The sequence below is a fragment of the Elephantulus edwardii genome, unplaced genomic scaffold, assembly GCF_000299155.1.
Source record: "Elephantulus edwardii isolate Elephantulus edwardi_28Jun2011 unplaced genomic scaffold, EleEdw1.0 scaffold00228, whole genome shotgun sequence".
Taxonomy (NCBI): domain Eukaryota; kingdom Metazoa; phylum Chordata; class Mammalia; order Macroscelidea; family Macroscelididae; genus Elephantulus; species Elephantulus edwardii.
Genome location: NW_006399978.1, coordinates 3,942,554 through 3,964,382, shown reverse-complemented (window position 1 = coordinate 3,964,382; position 21,829 = coordinate 3,942,554). Strand labels below are relative to the sequence as shown.

General features: G+C 44.0%; 3 protein-coding genes across 3 annotated transcripts in view; all 3 read right to left on the bottom strand.

Annotated features, from left to right (window-relative positions):
- The window catches only part of TSPEAR (thrombospondin-type laminin G domain and EAR repeats), a 114,081-nt gene that overhangs the window by 69,279 nt on the left and 22,973 nt on the right, over window positions 1-21,829 (bottom strand). The gene's annotated exons all lie outside the window — the stretch shown is intronic.
- On the bottom strand, window positions 2,026-2,914 carry LOC102844834 (keratin-associated protein 10-8-like). Its single transcript, XM_006898403.1, has 2 exons — window positions 2,552-2,914; window positions 2,026-2,346 (listed from the first exon to the last, which is right to left on the bottom strand). The coding sequence occupies exons 1-2, from the start codon at window positions 2,912-2,914 to the stop codon at window positions 2,026-2,028; spliced, it is 684 nt and encodes a 227-aa protein (XP_006898465.1).
- Window positions 15,086-16,024, bottom strand: LOC102844420 (keratin-associated protein 10-4-like). The gene has a single exon (XM_006898402.1). The coding sequence runs from the start codon at window positions 16,016-16,018 to the stop codon at window positions 15,086-15,088; it is 933 nt and encodes a 310-aa protein (XP_006898464.1). The 5' UTR covers window positions 16,019-16,024.

Here is a 21,829-nt window from a genome sequence, read left to right as displayed (position 1 = left end):
CCATCTCAATACATTTTTTTATTTCGTGGCTACTGGTGCCAAGAGTGTTGACCATGGAGCCGAGCAAACTGAAGCTGTGAACACTCTCAATCTCTTCGCCATCCATCCTGATGCTACCGATTGGTCTGGTGGTGAGAATTTTTGTCTTCTTGACATTGAGCCTCAGTCCATATTGAAGGCTGAGATACTTTTCTAAAAGTAAATTTCCTTATTTCAAAAATGTAAAAACAACAAACATATTACAGGATTCTGGTTTCAAAATAATATGGAAGGAGTGCTAGTGGCCTAGTGTGCTGACAATCCAAACGTCCATGGTTTGAATCTACCAGTGGCTCCACAGGAGAAAGACGAACAATTTTGTGTAAGTCACAGCTTTTGAAAAACTACTAGAGGATCAGCTACAAATTGTTTCTGACTGGAAAGAACATAACAGCAACAACATGCATTTAACAGCCTTCTTTTCCAAATTTACACTGGCATTAGAAGGAAAAACAAAATAACTCAGTATCACAGGAGCGTGAGGTGGAGATCGAGGTGAGGGAGCTTGCAGAGACTGCAGGATCAGGCTGAAGGCTGAGTTGGAGCAGACATATGGCAGAAGTGCACTGCCTGGCCTCTGAGAGGTGTCAAGGAGGCTGCAGCACCCTGGGCTGGAGGGGGTGGGACAATGAGGAGGACACCAACACCAGAAACACCTGCAGAGCCCAATGAATGACTCTTCCCCAGAAACAGCATGTCTCTGAAGCCCATGGCAGGCTCATAACATGCCCTAGAAGTCTGTATCCTGGACCTCAGTAGCATAGGACTTGGGGACAAAGGAAACCAAAAAGGACAAAGACTGGGGAAAATAGGTTTGGGCAGGTCCTCTGTTGTTGGTTTTAATCTGTACTGTTGTTTATAGTTTTAATCAGGGGAATATTTTTGAAATCTCAGCCTACGTGTGGAAAGGGTTGGGAAGAGAGAAAGGAGGCATAAAGGGGAAAGGAGATGCCAGGAGAGGGTGGTGACCTGGGCCAGGTCGAAGTTGGAATCCAAGACTGGGGGTGTCAGGAGCCAGTGAGAGAGGAGGAGTGGGTGAGAGGTAGGGCCAGGTAGATGCGGGCACGCAGCTGTGCAGCTCAGCCTGAGGGCCCAGAGGTCCTGAGCACCAAGCACCTGAGGGCATCATGCTGGCAATCCCCAGGACTGGACAGCTGGGACCTCGCACCCTTGAGATCTGATGGGTAAGGAGGCCCAGGTACTAGGTTTCTCCTAACTGGACATTTATTTCTTCTCTTTGATATTTCTTAAGATTTTATCTGGGTTTGCATCCAGTAATTTGTTAATATTGTATTTTATTCATGTACATTGTTTTTGGTTTCTCCCCCTTCCTCTCTCTACCAAACCCTGTAACTGGACGTTAATAACAAGGCCAGTTTTTCTAGTTGTAGTGAGAAAACGCTTGAGATCCACCAGCTGCAGCCATTGGCAAAAATGCCGCGCACCCACTAACTAGGGCTCACCAGTGTCCCAGGAAGAGCTCTGTCACCTCAGCACCAGGGCTACCTTACTCTCTTCTCTTCTGCTTCCCTGGCAATATGAAACCCTCCTCTTGAAACTTCCCACAACGGTGACCTTGACAGAGTTGGGGAGACCTGGTTGCACCCACTATTGTCACCTGGATTAATCTCAGGCAAGGGACCCAAAACATCTCCAGTCCTGAGACAACATTTATGTTTCTTGCACAAAAATCCTTCCCACCTCATTTTTCCAAATATTCAAAGGAGGCCTTCAGAGAGGGAGAGACAACACGTTTATTTGCTGGCTGAAAGGTTACTCCTGTGACCATGGAGCCAGGATTGACAGAGGAGGAGGCTGAATGAGATCCAGGGTCCAAAAGAATCTACTGTGGGCCTCTGAACACAGCATAGCCAGCTAGAGGCTATGGCAATTTAGGGAAAGGAAGAGATCCCCAGACTGAACTGTGGCTCCAAGGAAGTAAAGAGAAAGCCATATTCACTATAGAGGGAGGGGGTTGATTTCCAATTAGCAGCAAGACTTCTGGCCACATGAGGGGACACAGCAGGCTGGCTTGCACACAGGGCGGCAGATGAGGGACATGCAGGAGGAATTGGGGGCACAGCAAGAGGAGGTGGGCACACAGCAGGCGGGCTTGCACACAGGGCGGCAAATGAGGGACACACTGGAGGAGGGCTTGCAGCAGGAGAAGGAGCAGACAGAGGGCTGGCAGCAGGAGGAGGTTGTGCAGGGGCTGGACCCACAGCAGATGGGTTTACAGCAGAGAGGTTCACAGCACACAGGTTCACAGCACATGGGCTTGCAGCAGACAGGTTCACAGCACACGGGCTTGCAGCAGACAGGTTCACAGCAGATGGGCTTACAGCACACAGGCTTGCAGCAGACAGGCACACAGCAGGTCTGCTGGCAGGGGGAGGAGGTGCAAGCAGCTAGACTGCTGGCAGCATGAGGGAGCTGAGCAAGAAGTTGCCCCACAGCACAGGGGCTTGCAGCAGATGGGCACACAGCAGACAGGTTTGCAGCAGACAGGCACGCAGCAGGTCTGCTGGCAGGGGGAGGAAGTGCAGCATGAGGACTGGCAGCAGGAGGGCTCACAGGAGCTTGTGCAGCCTGATTGGCAGGGGCTGGACCCACAGCTCACAGGGGTGCAGATAAGGGTCAGGCAGGGGGTTGGGGCACAGCAGGTGGGGGCACAGCAGGTGGGGGCACAGCAAGAGGACTGACAGCAGGAGGACTGGCAGCAGGTGGGGGCGCAGCAGGAGGGCTCACAGCAGCTCTCTGGACAGTCTTCCATCTCCCAGGAGGAGCCTGTACAGGACTCAGAGGAACCAGGCAGACAGACGCGGCTGCCATAGCTCAGGTCACTGGAGCAGACAGAGACGGTGGAGGTGGCCATGGTGGGGTGGGAGGAGATGAGGTGGAAGAGGAGGAGGGTGTGAATGAGCAAGTGAGTGAGTAAATGTGGAGTTCTCAGCCTCAGAGGCTTTTATATCCCTCTGTGTTATATGCTGTCCCAACAGAGGCCTCCAAAGCCTCTCTTCCTCATTGTTGTTAGAGCAGCTATTGCTGTTGTTTGGTTCATTTTCCTTGTTTGGATGCTGACTGAGGTTCCTGCATGGAGTTGGATCATGCTGGCCTCTGTGTGTCCTCAGAGGAAGTCAAAGTACCTGTGAGATGCCAGCACGGCAGCAGTTGTGTGATTTTTTTTAAGGGAGGTTCGTTGCTGCTTCCCATGAGGTCTGCTGGCACTTAGCCTCATTCATTTGGGGTGAAGTTTAGGGCTGGAAGACATGTGTCCTTTCTGACCACACTCACATTCTGACCACGTTCTGATCATGTTCCGATCACGTTCTGACCACCTTAGCCTGTTTCAGAGCTGCTCTGGGACAGGATGAGCCCCAGGCAGATGTAGAGGTCTATGTCCTCTTGAGGGTAGAGATCCAGGGATGCACATCACTGGATGCACATCCAGGCCCCACGTGTCACAAGAAAAAAAAATCCTGTGTTGTAACTTGGTCTTTACGAACAACAAGTTTGAAAGCTCACCTTCATCTGTCCTCACTGCTCAGACAATACCTGCAATGGTCTGTCAGAACATGGGCTTTTCCCTCAACCTTCCTTTCCCTCCTAGTAGCCAGGAAGTCACAGGGAGGTCGTGACTGCGAACCCAGCTTTCTGCATCCAAGCCTAAAGCTGTTGCTGAAAATGCACAAACCATAGGTCTGGTTGTACATGGGGCTTAGGGAATGACTGTCCTGTAACCAGAAAGAATAGGGAACTAACTTTAAAATAATTTCTAATACGTTGAAACTAATATTTAAAAAAGAATATTTTTAAAGTGAAGTCTCAGTCTAGGACAATTGAGAAAGATCTCTTTATTGAGAGGAAGCACTTTGTTGATGTTTGCCTCTCCACTCTGCAATCTATATCTGAGATGTACTCTTTTCTGCAACATAATAAGGTAAGACCTTCTGATCTGTTATCACAGACAACCTATTCAGTGGATAGTTTCTAGCAATAAATAAGAAGGAAGAACCTTAACTGGATACTGCTTTCCGACTGTTTTCTGATTTTATTTTCTTCTTTACATTATGTGCTGACTAAAAGCAAAGCTTTTTCTCCTAAGATAATTCAGCTCAAGAAGCTAGCCATGTGTTATCTCAAGATCCAGGAACACACCTTACATATGCATCTCATACTCTGATGAGTGGAAACTAAATCAGAGTTAACTCTTCAGCAGGTTTTCAGAAGACTGGAAATCACACAGAAGGAGATTACTATCTTTCTTCTGAGCAGATGCTCATGAATTTGAACTTCCAGGGAGGAGCTGCCTCTGGGTGAGCAAAGCAAATGCCTGGGGACAGTACATCAAAGTTCTCTCTACTCGATGTTGGCAACCTGGAATTCAGGCAATACAGCCCCAGATGCTGCTTCCTAATGAACTTTAACTTTGCTAGCAATTCCTGTTTTGAGTTGTCTTAAAGAACTTTTAGATGTCATGTATATGCAGAGGTTAAAAAGAGTGAATCCTTTGTGATCTTCTGGAGACCAGCCATAAGGAAGTCTACAGCACATGCCTCGTGATGACTAAGTACCTAACCAGACAGACAACATCTTGATGGTCAACCATGAGCACTTCCTGATTTGCCTAATATTTCCTTTTGTATTCCAGGTCTATCTTTCCCTTCTAAAGTGCTAAATAAACATGAGTCCTTCCCCATGCCCTTACCCTAACCTACAAATAATCCCTTGAAGTATCTCTTCCTTGAGACAAGTTTGGGGAAACCATATTTGCTATCCCCTGGAGAACAACCACCTGGCTAACTGACTGGAAGAGATCTATATTTGTTCCCATCCCAAAGAAGGGTGACCCAACAGAGTGTGGAAACTATAGAACAATCTCATTTATTTCACATATGCAAGCAAGATTTTACTGAAGATTATCCAAGGATGACTGAAACAACACATCAGCAGAGAACTGCCAGAAGTCCAGGCTGGGTTCAGAAGGGGTCGTGGTACTAGGGATATTGTAGCTAATGTTAGATGGATCTTAGCTGAAAGCAGGGAGTACCAGATGAATGTCTATCTGTGCTTCATTGACTATGCAAAGGCATTTGACTGTGTGGATCATAACAAACTGTAGCTGACTCTGAGAGGAATGGGAATACCAGAACACTTGATCGTGCTAATGAGAAACCTATACTTGGACCAAGAGGCAGTCGTCAGAACAGAGCAAGGAAACACTGCATGGTTCAAAATTGGGAAGGGTGTACACCAAGGATGTGCCCTGTCTCCATGTCTTTTCAACTTGTATGCAGAACAGATTATCTGGGAGGCTGGGCTCTATGAGGAGAAATGTGGGGTCAAGATTGGTGGAAGATCTATCAACAGTCTGCAATATGCAGATGATACAACCCTGCTTGCTGAAACTGAAGAGGACCTGAAGCGCTTGCTGCAGAGGGTCAAGGACTGCAGCCTCCAATATGGATTGAGGCTCAATGTCAAGAAGACAAAGATTCTCACCACTGGGCCAATTGGCAGCATCAGGATGGATGGTGAAGAGACTGAGATTGTCCACAACTTCAGTTTGCTTGGCTCCACAGTCAACACTCTCGGCACCAGCATCCAGGAAATTAGAAGACATATTGCCATCGGAAAGTCTGCTTTTAGGGACCTCTCCAGGGTACTCAAGAGCAATGGTGTCTCTTTGGAGACTAAGGTGCATCTGATACAGGCCATGGTCTTTGCTATCACTTGTTATGCATCAGAGAGTTGGACAATGACTAAGGAGTATAGAAGGAGAATTGATGTCTTTGAGCTGTGGTGCTGGAGAAGAGTATTGAATATACCATGGACTGCTAGGAAAACAAACAGATTCATCCTGGAAAGGGTCAATCCGGGCTGCTCCTTGGAGGCAAGGATTCTGAGGCTCTGTCTAACATACTCTGAACATGTTGCAAGGAGGGACAGGCCCTTGGAGAGGGACATCATGCTTGGTAGGGTAGAGGGACAGCACCAAAGAGGAAGGCCCCCTATAAGGTGGATTAATTCAGTGACTGGGGTAATCGGGATGGATGTGTCTGAGACAGTGTGATTGGCACAGGACAGAGCAGAGTTTAGGGCTGTTGTACATAGGGTCGCTCTGAGTCACAAGCGACTCGATGGCACATAACAACAACAACAACAACATAAACAAGTATTCTTAGTCCTCAAACTGAGTCCTCAAACTGACATCATTGTTCCTCAATAATTTGGAGAAGTATATCTCTCTAAATTGTTGATCTGTTGTTCAGAGGGTTATGAGGTCTATGAGTCATATTCAACTCAGTGGAAACCTAACAACAATATACCAATATATAAAAAATTTGTTTTTCCTCTTCTAACCCCTGTCTCATCTCTAAGATTGCTTTTTCCAGCAGCAGGCAACAGAACTGTGGCTTTGAAGAAACACTCTCAAGCCCTACTCCCTGGACATCTGCATTGTGGTGTAAAAATAGCCATTATCCAGTGTTAGTACTATACTTGCAACACAATAAGCACACAATACCTGGGTGTGGGTCCTTTTCTGTAACCAGCATTTTCAGTCAAGGCTTGGAAACTGCAGGGTGGTGGCAACATTCCAGCTGTAGGATCTGTAGTCAGCTCAGGGATCCCTGCAGCCATGTCTAGGGCAGAAGGCTACATGGCTAAGAACTCACTGTGCTCTGATGGGGTGGGACTGTGTGCTCTGTCTGTGGGCTTCATGGCAGAAGCAGTCTGGTGATCACATTACTCCCAAGGTCCAACTAGCCCTAGTCAGGGTGAAAAAGAAGACCAGACTAGGAAGTTGTCCTGACGAAAGCTGGTCTGTCTGTCTGGGAACCCTCTGAGAAATCTTCCTAAGTGACTCATGTCATCCACACGGTAGCAAGGCTGGCGACGCTGGAATGGTGCCACAATATGTCCTCCATCATCCTTAGTCTTATTTTCGAGGCCTGGACACTTCCTGTGAACCATCAAAATGCTCATGCATCTCACGGATTGTTTGAGATCCTTCTTATGCATTACTCCACCCAACCTGGATATAATCCTTCCATTTGTATCCCCTTTGCCTCCTCTAAACAGGCTTTTCCTGCAACTCTTCCCATCTCCTGTGGACATGGGAATTCTCCAAGGCAGAAGCTGAGCCTAATCCACTTGAACTCTCTCTGTCCCAGCGCATAATGTACTTGGGATCAGTTTGCTGAGTTGAATGCAACTCAGATAAAGGGAAATGTTCTTTGAACTATCAGAAAGTCCATCTAGAAATGACAGGGAAACTTCTAACTCTGAAGCTCTGGGGCTATGGCTACTGACGAGGATGTGTGGTCCACAGAATGGTGCAATGACAGGTAAAGTGTGCCCACATGGTGGGTCTTACAGCAAGCTTGTAAGTGTGGTAACAGTCCTGTGTAAAGTTTACCATTTTAGAATCAAGATAAAAGGTATTCCTTGGATTTTTTGGGGTTTTTTCCCCCTCTGAGTTATCTTAAGAGAACTGTAGAATTTGGTACTAGAAGAAAACTGGAATCTGTTTAAAGCTGATACAGAAAAATAAATAATATCTTCTGACAAATATTATGTATTTGCCAGTGATATTTCATACAAAGATATTACAACAAAAAGTTTATAAAATACTGCAGTGCCTCCGTAAGGAAATGACTGATAATCAATCACAATATAGGGGAGAAAAAAACCCAACAAAAACCAACTATGAGCAAGAATAAGAGCTAGTTCTTTGAAAGGGTCAATAAAATAGACCCCACTTTAGGGTAAACTTAAGAGAAAATACAAATAACTCAAATAAGAAATGAAAGAGGTGACATCACAACTGAATCACCTGAAATGAAATCAATAATAATTGAATATTATGAAAAGCTATACTCTGATAAATTTGAGAACATAGAGGAAATGGAAAAATTCCTAGAAACTCACACCCTGCAGAAATTAACAAGGACAGGTGTAGAACATTTGAAGAGATTCATTACAAAAGAAGAAATTGAGTATGTCATAAGAAGACTTCCCCACCAAAAAAGTCCTGGCCCAGATGGCTTCCCAGCTGAATTCTACCAAATATTCAGAGATTGTCACCAATTCTACTTAAATTATTTTTTTAAAAACCCACAAAACTTTAAAAAGAAGGAACACTCCCAGAGCTAGTCTATGAAGTAAGCTTAACCCTACTACTAAAACCAGGCAAAGATGTCACCAAAAAAAAAAACCCCTACAAGACTACTGTCTGTCATGAATACAGATGAAAAAATCCTTAACAAAATCCTGGCCAATAGAATCCAACATATATTTAAAAAATAATATATCATAACCAAGTGGGATTCGTAAGAGGTGGGCAAGGATGGTTCAACATAAAAAAACCCCAATCAATGTAATTCATCACATTAACAAAGCAAAGAACAAGAACCATGTGATCCTATAAATTGATGTGGAAAAGGCCTTTGATAAAATCCAACATCCATTCGTGATCAAAACACTAAACAAAATAGAAACAGATGGGAATTTCTTCAAAGCCTGGAAGTAGGAGTGGCATCCACTTCCGAAATGGCTTGCCTCCAGAAACTCTATGAACAGTGCTCAGGCCTCACATTCATAGGGTTGCTTTGAGTCGTCTATGACTCAACAGCACCTAACAACAACAACATAGTAAAAAGTGTATATGCAAACCCAAGAGTTACTGTCATCCTCAATGGAGAAAGATGAAAGGCATTTCCCTTGTGAACAGGGATGAGATATGTATGCCCTTTGTCACCACTCCTATTCAATATTGTATTGGAAGTAACTTGCTAGGGCAGTAAGACAGGAGAAGGAAGTAAGAGATATCCAAATGAACAAAGGTGGAAAACCTGTTAGACCTAGTAGACCAATTTAGTAGAATGGCAGGATGTAAAATCAAGACACAAAAATCAGTGGTATTTCTCTACAGTAACATAGAAAACATAGGAAAAGAAATGAGGAAAATGACACTGTTTACAATAACTGTTGTGTACCGTCAAGTTAAAATTGACCCATAGCTGACCCTCCAGTGGATTTTCAGAGGCAGTTACTTGCATGGGAGGAGACTGCCCATCTTTCTTCAGCAGAGCTGCTGATGGCTTCAAACCACTTGCCTTCAGAATTGCAGTGCAGCTTCTTATTTTCTAGGCCACCAGAAGTCTCTACAGGAATAGCCAACCTCAAATTGAGATACTTGGGAAAAGACTTTTAAAAGAAAAACTACAAATCATTTCTGTGAGAAACAATAAGAGATCTAAATAAATAAGGAAATGTAACTGTTCATGGATAGAAAGATTTAAGTTAGTGAAAACATAAATTCTACCAAAAGCAATCTACATCTTTAAAGCAATCTCAATTCAGATACCAAACTCCTTTTCCAAAGAGATAGAGAAAGTGATTGGAAAGTTTATTCAGAAAGGAAAGAGATTCCGAATAGGAACAGCACTTCTGAAAAATAAAAATGAAGTGAGAGGCATAACACTCTCTGATCTCAAAACCTACTATACAGCTGTAATAACCCAAACAGCATGGTACTAGTAGAATGACAGGCACATAAGCCAATGGAACAGAATTGAGAACCCAGAAATCAATCCATCTATCTATCTACAGTCAACTGATAATAGATAAGGAATCAAAACATATCAAATGGGGAAACTACCATCTCTTCAATAAATGGTACTTGCAAAATTGGACATCTACCTGCACTTCAGAGAGTTGGACAATGACTAGGGAGGATAGAAGGAGAATTGATGCCTTTGAGCTGTGGTGCTGGAGAAGAGTATTGAGAATACCATGGACTGCTAATAAAACAGATTCATCCTGAAGAGGGTTAAACTGGGCTGCTCCTTGGAGGCAAGGATTCTGGGGCTTCGTCTGACATACTTTGGACATGTAAGGAGGGGCCCGTCCTTGGAGAGGGACATCATGCTTGGAAGCATGGAGGGATGGCTCAGGAGGGGAAGACCTCTATGAGGTGGATTGATTAGGTGACTGGGGTAATCAGGATGGGTGTGTTGGAGGCACAGGTTAGAACAGGGTTTAGGGCTGTTGTACATAGGGTCGCTATGAGTCGCAAGCAACTCAATGGCACATAACAACAAACAACAACCTGCAGAAAGCTGAAGCAGGATTCACATCTCACCCCATACACAAAAATCAACTCAAAGTGGATCAGAGACTTAAGGGTAAAGCCCAAAACCATGAAGATTGTAAGAGACCAAATGGACTAAACTTAAAAACCCGAGACTATGGTACAAATACACTTACAAATATAGCCAGAAATGCACAATCAGAAGAGGATAAAATTGATAAATGGGACTCTGTAAAAATTAATTCACTGTGTACATAGAAAGCTTTTCCAGTTAGGTAAAAAGAAAACCTACACACTGGGGAAAGACATTTGCCAGTGACATTTCAGACAAGGGTCTCAAAACCAAATTTATAGACTACTAAAGAGCCACTGCAACGAAAAGACGGATAACCATTCACAATATAGGCAAAAAACAAAGAAAGGCTTTTCACAAAGGAAGACATTTAGATGGCCAACTGACATATTTAAAAATGCCCCAAATCACTGGCAACCAGAGAGGTATGCAAATCAAAACCACAATGAGATACTATCTCACTCCAGTAGCAAAGTTTATATAGCAAGCAATAAATGTAGGAGATGTGGAGATACTGGAACTCTCATGCACTGTTGATGGGATTGTAATGCTAAAACCACTCTGAAAAGTATTTGGTATTTCCTAAAAAAGCTGAACTTAGAAATCCCACATGATCCAAGTGTTGCACTGCTAGAAATATATGCCAAGGAAAATGGAACTGAGACACAAACACTTATGTTTATAGCAGTGTTATTCAGAATAGCAAGAAAACAGAAATAGCTCAAATGTTCAACAAATGAATAGATTGAGAAATTATGGTACACAGTGGAATTCTGTGCAGCACTAAGGTGCAATAATTTTGGAAAATACTATATAACATGGGAGAATCTAGAGAGCATTATGCTGAGTAAACAAATACTGAGTGAACAAACACAAATAAGTACAAATACTGTATAAAAACCATTATTGTAAAAACAGAACTGTAACTAGTGAGATGTGGATAAAAGTCCAAAAGTGGAAGGGATGGGGCCGGGGAGCAGGGAGATGGGAAGGGCAAAAATCACTAGGATCACAGAGTATGGTGCAGGGTGAAAGAATTGGGTAAGATCCAATAGGACCTGAAAAGCTGGGGTAAGAGTAGGCATAGATCAATGGTGAGTAATTTTATAAAACACAATGTACATTAGTTTATTACAAAATTTAAAAAGTTTAAAAAAAAAGACATTGCTTTGCATATTGAAAGTGCTAAAGAGCAACCTGTCAGTTTAAAGAGTAAACACTTCTCCCAAGCCATGGTAATTTCAATTGCTTCAAATGCATTTGAAAGCTGAACATGAATAAGGAACACTGAAGAGGAGTTGATGCCTTTGAATTGTGGTGTTGGTGAATAACATTGAATAATATCCTATGAACTGCCAAAAAAAGGAATAAGCAAATCCATCTTGGAGGAAGTGTGATCAGGCTGCTCCCTAGAGGTGAGAATGGTGAAACTTCACCTCATACACTTTGGGCATGTTGTCAGAAGGAACCTGCCCTTGAAAAACATCACACTGAAAAAAGTAGAGGGTCGGAGAAAGAGAGGAAGACCAGATGGACTAACATTATAACTACAATGGGCTAGAGCATGTCTGAGATTGTGACAACAGCATATGATCGGGCAAAGATATGTTGTTCATCAGATCACTATGAGTCATAGCTGAGTTGATGATATCTAACAATAATAACATGAAGCAGACACACCATCCAGCTGTGGCCCAAGATGTCCAACATCAGCTCAAATACATTTAATTGGTGAGAATTTGTCATGTGACCGTAGCTAGCTGCAGGAGACCAAGAGTGATGCCAATTCATGCCCAGGGGGTTGCCAATTTGCTCACCAGGAAGCTTGGGCTATATTCTCCCAGAAGGGCTTGATCACAACTTTGTTTATGGTGTCCCTTTATTAGGGTACAAAAGTTTTACATTTTAGTGTACCTAAAATTTCTGGTATTTTCTTTTAGGGTTTGTACTTTTTGCATTTTGTGTAAAAAAGTCTTTTCTTGCTCAAATCCCAAGCCCTAAGAGAGATGTAAATTAAAACAACTATGAGATATCATCTCACCCCAGTCAAAATAGCAAAATTTAACAGAACAGCAAGCAACAAATGCTGGCAAGGTTGTGGAGAAACTGGAACCCTGATTCACTGTTGGTGGGAGTGTAAAATGGTGCAACCCCTGTGGAAAGCAGTATGGCGCTTTCTCAAAAAGTTGCAAATAGAGATACCATTTGACCCAGCAATTCCACTACTGGGAATATACCCTGAAGAGACCATAGCTGACATCCAAGCAGATATATGCACACCCATGTTTATTGCAGCTTTGTTCACAATAGCAAGGAGTTGGAAACAACCTAAGTGCCCATCAACAAACGAATGGCTACAGAAGCTGTGGTATATTCGCACAATGGAATACTATGCTGCATTGAAAAACAAGGAACTCATGCAATATTATTCAAAATGGTTGACTCTGGAGAACATTATGCTGAGTGAAATATCCCAGTCACAAAAGGACAAATATTACATGATGCCACTGTTGTAGAATGCGACTAACCTCGGGGTTGGGGAGAGACTGAGTAAGATGGGTTCAATAATGTATACTGCACTGAAACAAAGGAGGGAGAAAACTGTTTAAAAGAGATATATAACTAGGTATTTCTGTCATCACAGGAGTCTACAGCGAGGGGTCCATGGTGGAGGGGACCTGGGGGAGGGTTTGTAAAACAATGAAAGAATCTTTTCTTTTACTTTTCCATAATTTTTGACTCATGTACTTATAACTTGTTAGTCAAATTTGTGTCTTCTAGGTTGCAACACCCCCATGATACATCTTCAAGGATATGAACATGTATGGCCAAGCACAATCAATAAGAGTGCATCTAAATTCCAAAATCAATCTCCATAATAGTCTGTGTTTCCTACTGCCAAAGGGGCCCTTTAGAGTAGTGAGAGAAGATCTTCACCCTGAAACCCACAGCGTCCCTTTTCAGCAGGAAGTAGCTAAGAGAATACGCCATCCCCTTTTCCTTATGAATCAGGGTGAAGTCTCTCTCAGGGAGGAGTGATAGGGAATGGCAAAGGACACACCGACAAAGGAGATTAATCAGAACTGACTTTGACAAGCACTGTGGCAACTGGACAATTAAAACAGACATTCAGATGGCAGGGAAGAATAACAAACTGGGGAGGAGGGTGGAGAGAATGGTGCGGCAATGAAGGAGTGAAAGCCCAGAATCCCTGTGAATGTTCATTGAAACTAATAAAATTTAATAATAATAATTTAAAAAAGTCTTTTCTTTGGCAAGGGCATATAGAAGAATGTGGATAAGAGAAATAGAAGGTGAAAGAGGCATTACTGTAAATAGGCACGGATTACAAATGCAACGAAGCAATTTGAGATCATGGTTGGTCTTCATGGTAACAGAAAACCGTCTCATCCTTAGAACAACGTGGGTTCAGCTCTCCAGCACCTGCCCCATCAGTGCACACTCCCTGTGTTGAGGATACAGACACATGATTGGTGCTTGGAAAGTAACTTGACATGCCCTCTACCTGTGACTTGCCTCCCCTCGTGCCACCTCCAGTGTGAACATTGAAGAACCTCTAAGAAGGCACAGGTGTGTCTACATCAGGGCCCAGGGCCTGTGCTGAGGCCTGCACTAGCAGAAGAACCAAGTTCAAGATTCAGAGGATGGAAGTTGTGGAATCCTTTGAAGATCAAAGGATTGCAGAATCCTTTATTTAATATCTATGGGACTCAGTTTCCTGAGATGCTGGAAATTCATCCCCTAAGTGTTTCTCTAGTTACTCCTTCGGGAGCTCGGACGGCTTAGTGATAAGGAGCCCTGCTGCCAACTTGAAGGTGCACGATTAAAACCCACAAGCGGCTCCAGGGGAGAAAGCAGGACAATCTCCTCCCCTGAATTTATAGCCTCTGAAAATCTGCTGGAGGGTCAGCTGGGAGTCAGTTCCACCTTGAGGGCACATAACAACAAAAGTTTCTCTTTAGTGAACCTGAAGGGAACTGAGATCATACTGACTGCTGACTCATGGCTGCAACTCTACTCACCAGGAGACCTTTTTTTCTCCCATTTTGTTTAGAGAGTGTCTTAATTTGTTTGTTGTTATATACCATGGAGTAAAAACTGACTCTTAGCTGACCCTTCAGTGGGTTTTCAGAGGCTGTACATCACAGAGGAGGGAACTGTTCCTATTTCTCCCTAGGAGAAGCTGGTGGATTCAAAACGCCTGCCTTTAGGTATAGAGCGGAACTCCTTACTCACGAGGCTGCCAGTGCTCCCTAGGGATCTAACAATAAGCCTTTGTTTGTTAGGGCTGAAACAACAAGAAACATCATAGGTGGGCTAGTTTTAAAGAACAGACATTTATTGGTCCACAGTTTGGAAATAAAAAGTCTAAATTCAGACTATGAAATTTAGGAGACTAAAGTCTCTTCTTATTGGTTAAAAACTCTGTTTAACTTCATGAGGGAAACATTTTAATAATAAGCATGGCATAGCTCATTGAAATAGGACAGGAGCCAGGGACATACCAGGGTCCAGGGGGCAGAATTACTTGAGAGGTTCAAGGAAGCGGTAGTGAAGAAAAACCAAATTCAAATATTCTTTTCTTCAGTTGCTCCATTCTGCACAAGGTTCAAAGACCTTCAAGGACTCAGCTAGTAAATCTGAGATCACTGCCAATCCCATGACTGGGGAGGCAGGGCACATTTAATGGGGTAGGGAACAGAGGGGTACTGTTTCAGGGGTGGAGAACGAAAGCATAAAAGCCATGGCAGGGACAATGGTCTGGGGGATTAGCAAAAATTCCTGGTAGGGAAGGTGGTGATATCCTTCCAAGATAAAAGGGTGAACTTAAAAAGTCCACTTAACAGTAAGATTTCTTATGAGTATGAGGGACCACAGCAGGCAGGCTTGCACACAGGGCGGCAGATGAGGGACATGCAGGAGGAGGTAGGGGCACAGCAAGAGGAGGTGGGCACACAGCAGGCAGGCTTGCACACAGGGCGGCAGATGAGGGACACACTGGAGGAGGGCTTGCAGCAGGAGGAGGAGCAGACAGAGGGCTGGCAGCAGGAGGAGGCTGTGTAGGGGCTGGACCCACAGCAGATGGGTTTACAGCAGAGAGGTTCACAACAGACGGGCTTGCAGCACACAGGTTCACAGCAGATGGGCTTGCAGTAGATAGGTTCACAGCAGATGGGTTTGCAGCAGACAGGTTCACAGCACACAGGCTTACAGCAGACAGGTTCACAGCAGATGGGCCTGCAGCAGATGGGTTTGCAGCAGACAGGCACACAGCAGCCCTGCTGGCAGGGGGAGGAAGTGCAGCATGAGGACTGGCAGCTGGACTGCTGGCAGCAGGAGGGCTCACAGGAGCTGGTGCAGCCTGACTGGCAGGGGCTGGACCCACAGCTCACAGGGGTGCAAACCAGTGTGAGACAGGAGGCTGGGGCACAGCAGGTGGGGACACAGCAGGTGGGCTGGCAGCAGGAGGACTGGCAGCAGGTGGGCTGACAGCAGGAGGACTGGCAGCAGGTGGGCTGACAGCAGGAGGACTGGCAGCAGGTGGGCTGGCAGCAGGAGGACTGGCAGCAGGTGGGCTGGCAGCAGGAGGACTGGCAGCAGGTGGGCTGACAGCAGGAAGACTGGCAACAGGTGGGCTCGCAGCAGGAGGACTGGCAGCAGGTGGGGGCACAGCAAGGAGGCTCACAGTGGCTCTCAGGACAGTCTTCCACCTCCCAGGAGGAGCTGGGACAAGCACTGGGCAGGCAGACACGGCTGCCATAGCTCCTGTTGCTGGAGCAGACGGACATGGTGGAGGCAGCTGGAACACAGGATCCAGAGTAGCAGGTGTGAGCCATGGTGGGACGGAGGAGGTGAGCTGGGAGGAGGGTGAGTGAGTGAGTGAGTGTGTGAGGAGCTCTGGGTTCTCAGGGCTTTTATATCCCTGATTGTATGTTGTCCCAACAAGAGACCAACAAGTCTCTCTTCCTTGTTGTTGTGTAGAGTCTAGTGAGCTCTCATTAAACCAGTCTGGTGTTACATTTCTATGAGGTGTCACTCGCCTTGTAAACTCCTGAGTATAATTTGGAGCTTTGTTGACCCATTCTAACCTTACATGTGTTTGACTCTAGAACATAAAGTTAAGGAAGAAGCTACATGCCTGCAAACAAAGTCTCCCTTACTGGGTGTCTAATGCTGTTGACTGCACAGGAAATGTGTGTAGTCTCATCTGTATTGCCCTCAGATGGGACATGTGGTGTGGCCCCTGGAGCTCTGGGATTCTCTGTGCTCTCAGGCTGGAGAAACTAGGTTGGAGAGGATGTGAAGGCCGACATGCGTCTAGAAGTGACTCTCCAGAACTCTCTCTGGAGCAGGAGGTTCCATGAGGGTTTTCGTGCAGGTGACAAACATAAGGCAGGATAGTCCTGTGGCAGTGTTCCCCACATAGGCTAGCCGATTGTCTGGTGTGTACTTGCACGCTTATCTCCGTCCTGACGTCTAGCACAGATTCCTGTGTTTGTCCAAGACCTTCGCATCTCAACCTGAAATTATTTAAAATATTTCCAATCCCCATACCTAAAACATATCCCTTGAGACTACAACAACAAAACCCTCACAATCATCCGTAACAAAATCTCAGGTGTAAACTGGCAGTTACTGCTTTTGTTTTTTCCTGTTTATTTTTTTTTTATTGTTAACCAAACAGTATCTTGATCATCCAAGCTAGAAACCCAAGAGTCATCCAAATTTCTTCTCCTTTCCACAAATGATATCCAGCTGACCACCATGTCCTTTTGTTTCTCTGCTAAGAATTGTTTCAAATCCTGTGCTTCCTTTGCTCTCTAAGCACTGATTTCCTCACTGCATGGCAAATATTTCCCTGCTGGAGTGGGAGCCATGGGTGCTGTGATTCTGTGATGTTTATGATGAACAGAGACAAGCACTATTTCTGCTGATCAAGAAAAGCCAATGGTTTAAACCATCGTCTGCCCTGTGGGAGGAAGATGAAGCAATCTGCTTCAGTAAAGATTTACAGCCCTGGAAACCTCAAGGGCAGTTCTATTTTGTCCCGTGGGATCACTATCAACTCAATGGCAGCAATTTTTGGTTTATTCTAATCTCTAGGTTCTGAGAAAGCGATGTGGCCCTGACTGTGGAGCTCTGCCAGGGTGGAGAGGTTGTTAGTGTTGTTGTAGATGCCGTTGAGTTGACTACGACTCATAGTGACCCTATGAACAACTGATCTGAACTCTGCCATCTTCATTATCTCTGATATTTCTGAGCCCGTTGTTACGGTCACTGTGTCAGTCCACCTCCTTAAGGGTCTTCCTTTCTTTCACTGACCTCCACCTTTGTAGCATGATGTCCTTTTCCAAGGACTGATCTCTCCTAACAATATGTGAGATCCCAAAAGGATATACCGGATGTATGTGAGATGAAATTTCACCATCTTTGTCTCTAAGGAGTGTCCTGGTTTGTTCTTTTGGCCTGGGATATACAGTTCTCCTCTCCAAAAATCACAGCTTAAAGCCATTGACTCTTCTTCTGTTCTTATTCATTATTCAACCTTCATAGGAAGTAATTTAATAGACGGTGCCTTGGATCAGGTAAATCTTGGTCTTCAACCTGACATAATTACATCTAAGTACTTTGGAGATGGTCTTGAGAGCAGATTTTCCTAATGTAACATATCTTTTGATTTCTTGACTGCTGGTATCAAGGGTGTTGATTGTATCTAAGCAAAGTCAAATTGCTGACAACTTCAATCTTTCCTCAATCTATCATGACATTGCCTATTGACTCGGTGGTGGTGAGGATTTTTGTCTTTTTGATGTTAAGACACGTGTGTCTTGACCCACCCCTTTCCCTGCTTCACCAGCATTCCCTTCTATTCCATCTACTCCATTCAACACCCATATCCCCTTATTCAGCCTTGATGTGATGGCTTATATCGCAAGCTTTATGGGCTTCTGTGATTCCGAATTCCTCAAGCTGCTGCCAGTTTTTTTCTGCTGCAGCCAGTTGAGATGGAATCTATGTTGAAGACTGTGGTCTTTGATATTCTGCAGCAAGAATTTCAAGTCCTCCTCACTCTCAGCAAGCAAGGTTGTGTCATCTCCATAACACAAGTTGTTAATGCATCTTCCTCAGATCTTGCCACTACATTCTTCTTATTAAAAACAAGCTTCTCAAATGATTTTCTCAGCATACAATTAAATGGGTATGTGGAAAGGATACAACCCCGACACACACTTTTCTTGATTTTAAACCTCCCTTGCTGTTTGGAGAACAGCCTCTTGGTCTAAGTTTAGGTTTCACATGAGTCAGGGGTGGAGAGGTGGTGGCTGTAATTCTATAATGTTGACTGTGAGTAGGGACAAGTACATCATATTTTGGATTCAAGGGAATGACATGTTCCCTAGATGGGAGAGCTTTTAGGAGTGGGGCTTTCTGGTGAGGGTATGACACTTGGTCTATGCTTCAAAGGTTAAAGTTCCCACCTTTCCTTGCTTGTTCTCGCCTCCTATAGAAATCAGGGGAGACTTCCAAGGATTCAGTAAATTTATGGGCTGGTTGTTCCTTTTATTTTTTTTTCCTAAATAAATAAAATTTTTGCTTTATTCTGGTTTGCTTATAAAGTTCATATACATTGTTTTCCCACCTGTTTTTTTATTTATTTTGACTAATAAGATAAATACAGATTAGAGCCTGGCCTTCTGCCCAGTTCCTGGTGTCTCAGGAAAGGAGGAACTAGCCATGTATTTTGTACATACATTAAAATGAAAATAAATAAATATCTACATAAATAAATAAATACATAAATAAATAAGCTATATCTTCTTCCATTGATGACAAAGCAGCTTTTGTTAGATAAATAATCCTGCAGAGAATAACTTGGAAAAACATAGAAAATACAAAACCATCAAAATACAAAAACATCTATTTAAAAACTTTTGAGTGCTGAGAATAAATTAGAAAGAAAAGGTAAAAATTCTAGTGATAAGGAACATTAGAGATGAGTAAGTATTCTTCAAAGGGCCTTCCCCCGTCAGAACAATTGCTGTTATCTTGGTGTGTTATAGAAGGTGGGGAAACTAGGCAGAAGACTGTGCCAAGGACACAGAAAAGCCAATAAAATGTTGGCAATCTCATGGGGTTGGAGAAAGTTAGGTTGGAATTTGTGACTTTTCAGATATTCAAAGGGAGCTCTTTTGGGCTAGTGGTAGAGATGCCGTGCCAACCTGAAGGTATGAGGCTCAAGTCCATCTCCTGCTCCACTAGAGAAACATAAGCCATCTCCTCCCATGTGGTTTATAGCCTCTGAAAACCGACTGGAGGGTCAGCTATGAGTCAGTTCCAACTTGAAAGCACGTAACAACAACAGCAAGGTAGCCAAGATTCAAGGAGCCAAGGTTATAGACCAGATCCAAAATCTACATTTGAACTACCAGGGAGGCTTAGCCTTTGGATTAACAACACAACTCCCTATAGAGTGCTATACGTGGGCATGTGTGTGGATGGATGGAGAGAGAGAGAGAGAGAGAGAGAGAGAGAGAGAGAGAGAGAGAGAGAGAGAGAGATGATAGATAGATAGATAGATAGATAGATAGATAGATAGATAGATAAAAGATAGATTGGTCAATAGATTGATCTCAAGTCTGATGTCATGGAGATAGAAGGCTGTAAGGAGCTGAAGTTGGTTTATTTCCTTCTTCATTCCCTATTGGTTCCCAAAATCTAAACCAAACTCACTGCCATCATGTGGATTCCATGATAACTTTCCCTTGGATTTCTGAGGCTGTAATTATATTTTTAAAATAATTTTTAATTGTAATTTTCATGAAAGTTTACAGAAAACTTGGATTTCATTCATTCATTGTTATGCATTTTCCAACCTACCCCACTCAGTTCACTTAGAAAAACCCCGTATTTATTCATTGTTGCATAATTTCTTCCCTCCCCCCACCCCGGTCCACTTTGCTATACATTTCTTATTCCAAGAAGCTATGGTGTATATATATATACATTCACACAATGGAATACTATGCAGCACTGAAAATGAAGAACTCATAAAATATTACACATCATGGGTGATCCTACAGGACATTACCTTGAGTGAAATATCTCATTCACAAAAGGACAAATACTGCATAATGCTACTGTTGTAAAACAGGACTGATATGGCAGTTGGGGAGAAACTATGAAAAGAGGGGATGAAAAATGAACACTGCATTGAGGTTGTAAATCTTTACAGGAGGAAACTGTCCACATTTTTCTGTAAAGAACCTGGTGGATTTTAATTGTTGAACTTTCTGTTAGAAGTTGTTATTGTTGTTGTTGTTGTGTGCCATCAAGTTGGAAATGACCCATAGCAGACCCTCCAGCAGGTTTTCAGAGGCAATAATGCATGGGTGGAAATTGTCCAACTTTTTCCCAGGGAACAAATGGTGGATTTGATACTAAACTAACAATATATGGCAAAACATCTTTCCTTGAGGGAGACCACTCTTAAGGAGATTATTACGACATATTTCAGAACAGTGGAGGCAAAAGGTGTTTTCCTCCAAACCTCATAGTGAGTACCTTGTAGGGAGGTATGTGGTGCCCCTCAAACTGAAGCTCCAGGGGATTTAGTTCTACTTTATTCCTCAAGCTTACTCACAGTCAGTCTCAGCTATTAGCCACTTATCCAGGACGTACTCCTACCTAATGCTGCATAATGATCCTCCTGGAGTTCAGCATGGCCAATGGGAGTGGTTCAGAAACCAAGAACCAAAGGCCTAGGAAATGACCATTGTACCTGACCAGGGAGGAGGCCAACCGCATCCCATTCAATGGCTGGCCTGAAATATAAGGAGTGCCTGCTCTGTGTCAAGAAAAGAAGTATGTAGACAATGGACACATTGAACCAGAACCAGAGGGGTGTTTTGTGAGACAGATCACAGAGCCCAGAGGTCATTACCAAGTCACAACTTGTCGCTCACAAGCCAAAGCCTGGTAACTCCTCATCCGTGGATGTGAGGCTCATCCACCAAGTGGCAGTAACTCTACCTTCACAGAGGACACAGAAAGGCCACACTATAGTGTTTTGGCTGACTTCACTTGGAAGATTTTTGTTGTTGTTAGGTGCCTTTAAGAAGACTATAACCCCTTAGAGACTCCATGAACAACAGAGATGAAACTTGCCCTATCCTGTGAGTGGATTCCAATTCATGGCAACCCTCTTTGGGTTTCACCGGATTTTGGGCTTCATATAGATGTCAGTGGTTGTCTGAGGGCTGTCACTAAGTTGACAGAACCATGATCCAGTACATGAGGAAGGACTCAGGTCATACTCTCCCACCTGACACCCACCACCCTCATGCATCTCCTGGGTCCAGGCTGGACCAGCTCCCCATACCCCACTCCTGTGACGGGACCCTGAAGCCAGACCACCTGTGGAGATTTATGAGCTGCACAACATCCATGCAAACAAACATCTCTGATGAGGTCTTGGACCTGCTAGGATACCAATCAGGAAGGGGAAGAGCATCATGGAGCTTTTGATGGAACAACATACACACAGTGGAGTATAAAAGTGGAGGCAGCTCAGAGCACACCATTCGTTCACTCACTCACTC